Raw genomic sequence first — 7,329 nt, forward strand, 5'->3', positions numbered from 1 at the left:
TACAAACATATTAACGCCAAACATTCGGTAGAATTTATCGAATATTGTAAAATTTATTGAATATTCGAAAAATCGAAAAAACGAACTACAAACATATTAACGCCAAACATTCGGTAGAATTTATAGAATATTGTAAATATATATATATATATATATATATATATATATATATATATATATATATATTGTTTTAATAGTTTATATAGAACAGCCAGAAATAATAATTGAAAATAATTGGGTTGCGTCAAACCACGTTGAAAAAAATTTCTATCATTATTTATTAAACATCCAGGTCTTTTTTTAATGATTTATAGAGAATAGTTGGAAATCATTTACTACGAAATAAATTGCTATTACAATATAATTGATTTGTTTTAGTGCCACTTGAAACGAGTTATAAATGAAAAGAATTTTAGTTTATCGAATTTTCTCGAGACTGGTTGTTGGTTTACATTTAAAATCAGAAAAATTAGCAAATTAGCAAATTTATAAAATTTTTACAGATAAATTTAAATTCGAAACAATTGGTAATAAATTTCTAATACTTTTTCAATATTTGAGCAAAACCTTTCATTGCAGTTTTAATAACGATTTTCAGAAATCTAAATATTTGTTATTCAACATTAATCAACTTTATTTCAAATTGTAACTAATGATATTGTTAAAATTTCAATCATTTAGAAGATGGATGTTTAAGAGCTAGCTCAGATGGCAGCGTAGAAGTGTCATCCGCATTTTGCGCTGTCGTTACGAGATGACCTGGTTCGAATGCTGTCCGTCCGAAGATCAAAAACTATCATACACCATGTGTGTGATGCGGTATCTGGGTGCTTACAAAATGTCTGTGTGTGCTTGTGTTTGTGTGTGTGTGTTTGTGTGTGTGTGTGTGTGTGTGTGTGTATGTGTAAGCCTTTTGGTGTGGGTGTGCGTGTGAATGGAAGAGTACACAAATTTTATACATGGATTAAAGTGCAAGCAATTCTGTCTTAGTCAGAGTTATCTTTGTCGTTGAACTGCAGAAGCGATCGTTGATGCATCAGTTGTTTGCGCGTCATGTAGCAACTCCTTCAAGAAGGGAAGTCCCGTTCCTGAGAACTGCTTCAAGTACGTCAACACGTCAGTCACCTGCGCCAAAAGCTGTACGGCCAAGTTGAAAGTGTTTGGGAAGAAGGATTCTTTCTACAATGTTATCGATAGAGGTTAGACTTGCAAAAAATGCAAAAAAATGCAAAAAATGCAAAAAAAATTATTTTTTTTTGTAAATTTCAAGATACAGTCTTCATCAAATGATCTAACTTATTTTTATTGAAACTAAACGTTAGTTAACTTCATCAATTGTTTTAATTTGAAAATGGCTTAATTAATATTATTTTTTATGGCAATCCCACCAGTAAAGTCGGTGACCATTGAAAAACAATGCAGCCCTGCTGGAAGTCAACAAAGAGTTCTCTTCAAAGATATGGGTAGATACGGGGTGTTCGAAATTTTGAGCCAACAAAATTTTGGAAACCGCGTGAAGTTTTCAGATTTTGCGACAAATTTCAGCTTTTTTCAACCTCTGCCTCCGTTCGTACGACATTTTAAGAATTGGGATAGAGTAGTGTGTAAATAATTGTTTGTATTGTACTATATATATATATATATATATATATATATATATATATATTATGTTATGTTATAGTATATCATATTACGTAAAGTTATATTTTTTTCATATATATTTAATAATTAGTGTTACATCTTCAAAATCAGTCACAGTAGAAAAAGGAAAAAAATGAAATATACACGCTTCAAATCATGATCAATTTCATCATTCGTTTAAAGTGAATTGCGCGGCTATTACAGCTTAGAACCATGTTTCACCCCTCATATTGCCCCTATGATAAATTAAATAATTTATTGCGATTTGAAGGGAATTATTGAGAAATCGATTAAATTTTGGCTCTAATAAATGCCTAAATGTTTTCAACTGCATTGAAAGTTGTTTATCGTTAATCTTTGGTGAATTGTTTGGTGAATTGATGAACTGGTGAATTTGTGAAACCTTAATGATAAACATTTAATGGTAAAGTTTTAAATTCACGCTATTAAAATTGTTTACAAAAAATGTATGAATATTATTATAAACAATTATTATCACCATCAATTTTAAATTTAATTAAAAAAAATTAATAAAATTGTTTGCGGTTTTTAATTTTCATCTAACAACTCGCTACATGCACAGGCTAGATAATGTAACGCTGTAATTTCAGCTCAATTTTTCAAAAACAGTTCAAAAACATGCTTCAATATAAAATAACTTTGAATAAACAAGCAAACTCCTTTAGAGACCATTAAATAACAAATGTAAAATGTCAACATGAATTCAATAAAGCAAATTACGATATTATTTTGTTTAATAAATTCAAAACGAATTTGAAATTAATTTAGTTGTCTATTTTTATTAAAACATTTCATCGAATCGTTTTTAAAACATTTCCATAGCGTTAAAGTTAAGCAAGCGCTCTGATGACAGGAACCTCATTAGAAATCATTTCAACACTGTTCATTAAAAATGCCACAATTTCTTCATTCCCTTCGAGCCATGCATTGTCAAATTCACAATCCTCCAACAACTTTTTCTCTTCCTTTTCCAAGAACTCTAAATACCACGGAAACGTTTCAACGGCCGGTTTCACTTCAACGTGAGTGACACCTACCGAACTATTTTTCCATTGGAGTTCCGAGAACTTCTAACAATGGCATTTAATTTGATTTTTGTTATGCTAATGTCTGCAGTTCTTCTTCATTTCAGTTCAGGTTTGAATCCAAATTTTATAACTCCTCTCTAATTGTCATTACATTTAATCTGTTAGAAACATAAAATAATAAATATAAATAAATACTTTTACCTATGTCCTAAAATATTGAATTATACAGCTCACAATTGTTGAAATTAGCCTAATTAGCTAATCTTAAAATCATTTTTACAACCACAGCGGACGACGAAGTGGTTCAACCGTCGGAAGAATTGACAAAAGACGTCGAGACCTTCTTCAAAGATATGTCCGAAAAACACGAAAAAATGAAAGCCCTGTTGAGAGAAGGTACTAACCAGCTACTTTTTTTATTTATTTTAGTTCATTTTTCGTACCTTTATGATACTAAGAAACAAAACTGGGTTTATAAGTCATGTTATTCATTCTTATTGGTAAAGCTATTTATATCTATCCTATGTACTCTTAACATACGAATTTTACTTCGTAGTACAAGTTCTACATACACCGTGCGAACAAACATATTTAATTAAAATTAATGTGGATTAATTAAGCAGTTTTATTTAGCAGTTTAGTGAAATAAAAAATTCAATTTTATTCTAAAATTTCAGAGGCACCGATATTCGAGAAGGAAGCAAGCATGTTTGGAATCGCGAAAGAGTTAGTGGTTTCTCTGGAAAAATTGTTCCCCAGACCTACGTGTGTGTGCGACCAGAGTTAATTTATCCAAACTAAGTTCGGATTAATGACTTTCATTGTGGATATTCACGTTTTTATTTGAATAATGATTGAAAATATTGCTTTATTGTCAATCTATTCACTGAAATTTTAAATAACATAAAACTTGAAATGAATTAAAATGACGAAATCGTGGTCTAGATGTTTTCTTCCGAGTTTTCTTTTCATTAAAACCAAAGCAAGACGATAATTCAAATTGAAATCATTAGTTTTTTAATCATTTGAAAGATTGATCAGATTTTGATGAATGGCGCGCCTCGGATCGAATTTGTAAACATTATGACGTTTGGATATTGAAATATCTTTCTAGTCGCCAACATGGGAATGTTGGCGACTAACCCTAATCCTGTAACATTTACACACTGTGATTTTACCTGATTTTGCTTTTTCATTTTCCAATTTCCGATGTTATTTTCATGAAAAAAATCTCCAATTGCCACCGGAGAGATAACTTCTCTTCGAGATCTTTAAAAATTTGTAAAAATCAACTTTCATGTTTAGCTATTATCAATCCTGTAACACTTTGTTTTTTTATTTCCTAATTTAGTATTTTCAGCTCACATTTTGGGTTTATATTGTAAAAACTTTCCAATGAGAACATCACTACAATTAGATGAACACAAATGGTCTTTAACAACTCATTACCAACTATTGCTGCTTTTTATTTTGCTATATTGATCAGAAACTATTTCCAATAATTAAAAAAACTGCCCATTCTCGCTTCACAGACGACATATTCCGCATACTGACATGCCAACCGCATGAACAACAACTTAAACCCTGTCACTAATCGTGAGACACTGAAGCGCTCTGGTTTATATAACGCACGCTCTGTTCGACGTGGAAACGGTTGAACAAACAAGGTCACGAAAGGTCAAAAGTTTACTAGAGGTCAAGAGTTCATGAGTCATCTCGGTTGCGTGGCCAGACACGTGCACACACGTCAACAGGTGTGTTGCTTTAAATCATTCAAGCTTCTGCTACTACTTCAGCCGGGATCTAGTCGCGGCGTTTTTATCATCATCTTCGTGGTCGTCATCACCCTCTGGATCGTAATTATTTTTATTAACATCATTTTCAACAGCATCATTTCAACATCGTTTTCCTCATCACCAACCTGTTGAAAAAATATCCAACAGAGTGCTACTGGCAATTTTATATTTAATAATTTTTTTATGAGTAGGGCTACAGGCAGTTCAGAAAATCTTATCGGTCAGAACCTCATCATTACAAATAATTTAAATAATTTAATAAGATTGGCTTGAATGTTTCTTTTTTGAATATACATTACAAGCAAGCCGCATTAATTCAATGATAACGCCATGAACCTGTAATATTTTTCTAACTATTTTGTTGTATGCGTTGCTAACAATGGCAACTACTCTACATCACATAATAGGATTTTTTGTTATCCATATTATAATCATCGTTATCATGAAAATTGTTTTCTACTTTCATATAAATGTCATAATCAACATCAGTTTCGTCATCCGCATTACCTACTTTTTCTCACTTATTCTGTCCAAAATTCCAAACATCATATCAAATTAACGCCCCCAACATCCAGGTACATTCCCTCCAACCCTTTGCAGGCTCCTCCTCTGCCAGCATTTACACCCTATAAACGCCCCTGGTACTACAATCAGATGTAAAAATATTTGGATACAAACAAACAAGCGGACAGAGCGCCGTAATGTAATATGAACAAAGGCTTCGTTTCCTCAAGGAATATTGGGAAACATCTACATGTTTCGAATGCTGACGTTGTGCTGTTTTGTATTCTGTTGTTGGTTTGTATTTTGTTGTTGGTTTGTGTTTTTGGGTTGTATTTTGTTGTTTTGTATATTGTTGTTTTGTATTTTGTTGTCTTGTATTTCTCTGTTTTAAATTTTGTTGTTAAATTTGTATTTTATTGTTGGTTTGTAATTCCATGTAATGTATTTTCCAAACATTTCGGACGGATAATGTTTCGTTGGTTCTGCCTCAACAGCATCAGTTCAATTAACATCGTACGTAGAATGTTGTTGATTCATTGCTGATCTTGTCAATTATTTTCCTTTCATGGTTGTTTTTGTTACGGTAGTTGCTAATAAAATTTAATTTGCTGAAAAATGATTTATTGTTGTTGGTGGGATGTTTGTTTGTTGCGAGTGAGTTTAAGTGACCAAAATTTTTTTGTGTGTTTTAATTGATAAATTTTTTTGTTCATCGTGTTGAATGTTATTTTAAAATGTAACTAAGTCTCCAAATTAACGTCATTAATGTTATAATTATTACTGAATTTGCTACAAAAAAAAATTTTTTGATAATTATTATCAATATCACAAAACGACGTGTCAATCATTAATTTCATCGCCATCTACCATTTCAGCTTCCTTGCAATTTCGTCAACAAAAACATTTTAATGTTTTCCTATACAATGCTAAAAAGTTGCACCATCCAAATGCTTCTTACATTTGTTATGATTAGCGCATCGTGTTAAGCTATATATTTTTTTCTCCAATATGCAGCAGAAAGAAGCGTTCATAAATTTGCATATAAAGGTTTGTACTACAACACTAAGGTTCTAGCATCAACCCCACTCCTAACGAACATTAAGAGCGAACATTCCATGTATCAAATGAGTCAGTGTGGGTCATTAATTTTAAACAGAAAGTATTCGAACATGGTCCGTGCGCTGTAAAAATAAGACAAGATGATGCCTGAGCTAACACGATAGCATCTTATACTGTACCACAATGAATAAATAACATGAGTTAATAATAACAAATCAAATTATCATCAAATTATCTCAATCGTAATAACATGGCTAATATTATGACAACAAAGAAATGAATTGAATTCATGATGTAACTCGTCCATAACTCATTATGCCAAGCATGCCAAAGAAATATCATTAAAAGTGACGTAGCCGGAAGCATAGATATAAAATTGAATAGGAAGGAGAATAAACAAAAGAATGTTTAGGGAAGATAACATTTAAACGTGTTCACCTTTTATCGCCTAGAAGAAATTAAATTTGAAAATTGCCAACAATAGTAAAGGTTTTATCGTTCTACATGGAAAGAATTGCATTAAAATGGCAACGTCCTAAATATTATCTCTGTTTGCATAGCACAAATAATTTGAAATAGTTTAATTAATGGACTATCCATACATAAATTGAATTAAGTAGATTAATAATTGAAATAATTGTGTAATTGTGTGAAAATGGATGACGTTGTAATTAATTTGAAAAATTTTACTTTCACGCTTCAAAATTTGTTTGGAGTTTAAAAATAAATTAATTTAAAAAAAATTCTATAGAGACAAAAAACTCGTTGTTTATTTACAAAGAATTAAAAATTCATGTATACAAATAAAAAAAACAAACACAAAGCAACAAAGACAGATAAGCCAGAAGCATTTGACACTGACCTCCATATTGTAAAAGAACAATAAACAATAAAACAATTTATGTCGAGGCAATTGTCTTTCATGAACAACTGTAAAATAGTTGAAGTATAAAATTCTACAGGCGAATGTTTTTGTTCCTATTTTTGGATGTGAAAAATGTAAATGAATAAATTCATATTTTATAAAATTTAATTCAAAAAATCGGCAATTAATAACAAAAATAAATAGAAAAAATATCAACAATTTATAAATTTTCTTTTTTTTACGTGTTCAGTTTGACAGAACTGCGTTAACATCCACACGACACAACAAACATTCGAACATAGTAGGGACACCAAAATGTTTCACATTCTAGTAACGCCATCGCCAAGAATAACAATATTATTTTGACTTATTTAATAATTCATTAATTACTTCTCTCTCTCTCTCTCTCTCTCTC

At 30.9% G+C, this 7,329-nt stretch overlaps 2 protein-coding genes across 2 annotated transcripts; both read left to right on the forward strand.

Moving 5' to 3' along the window:
• Positions 1-754: 754 nt before the first annotated feature.
• Positions 755-1,612, forward strand: HELRODRAFT_183807 (hypothetical protein; the record flags this gene model as incomplete). The annotated part of the gene is made up of 3 exons (XM_009013389.1): positions 755-827; positions 1,020-1,199; positions 1,392-1,612. The coding sequence occupies 3 exons, from the start codon at positions 755-757 to the stop codon at positions 1,610-1,612; spliced, it is 474 nt and encodes a 157-aa protein (XP_009011637.1).
• A 942-nt stretch (positions 1,613-2,554) lies between these two features.
• HELRODRAFT_183808 (hypothetical protein) lies at positions 2,555-3,477 on the forward strand (the record flags this gene model as incomplete). The annotated part of the gene is made up of 3 exons (XM_009013390.1): positions 2,555-2,684; positions 2,979-3,086; positions 3,368-3,477. The coding sequence occupies 3 exons, from the start codon at positions 2,555-2,557 to the stop codon at positions 3,475-3,477; spliced, it is 348 nt and encodes a 115-aa protein (XP_009011638.1).
• Between the last annotated feature and the right edge of the window lie 3,852 nt (positions 3,478-7,329).

Source organism: Helobdella robusta (genome assembly GCF_000326865.2).
Source record: "Helobdella robusta unplaced genomic scaffold HELROscaffold_119, whole genome shotgun sequence".
Taxonomy (NCBI): domain Eukaryota; kingdom Metazoa; phylum Annelida; class Clitellata; order Rhynchobdellida; family Glossiphoniidae; genus Helobdella; species Helobdella robusta.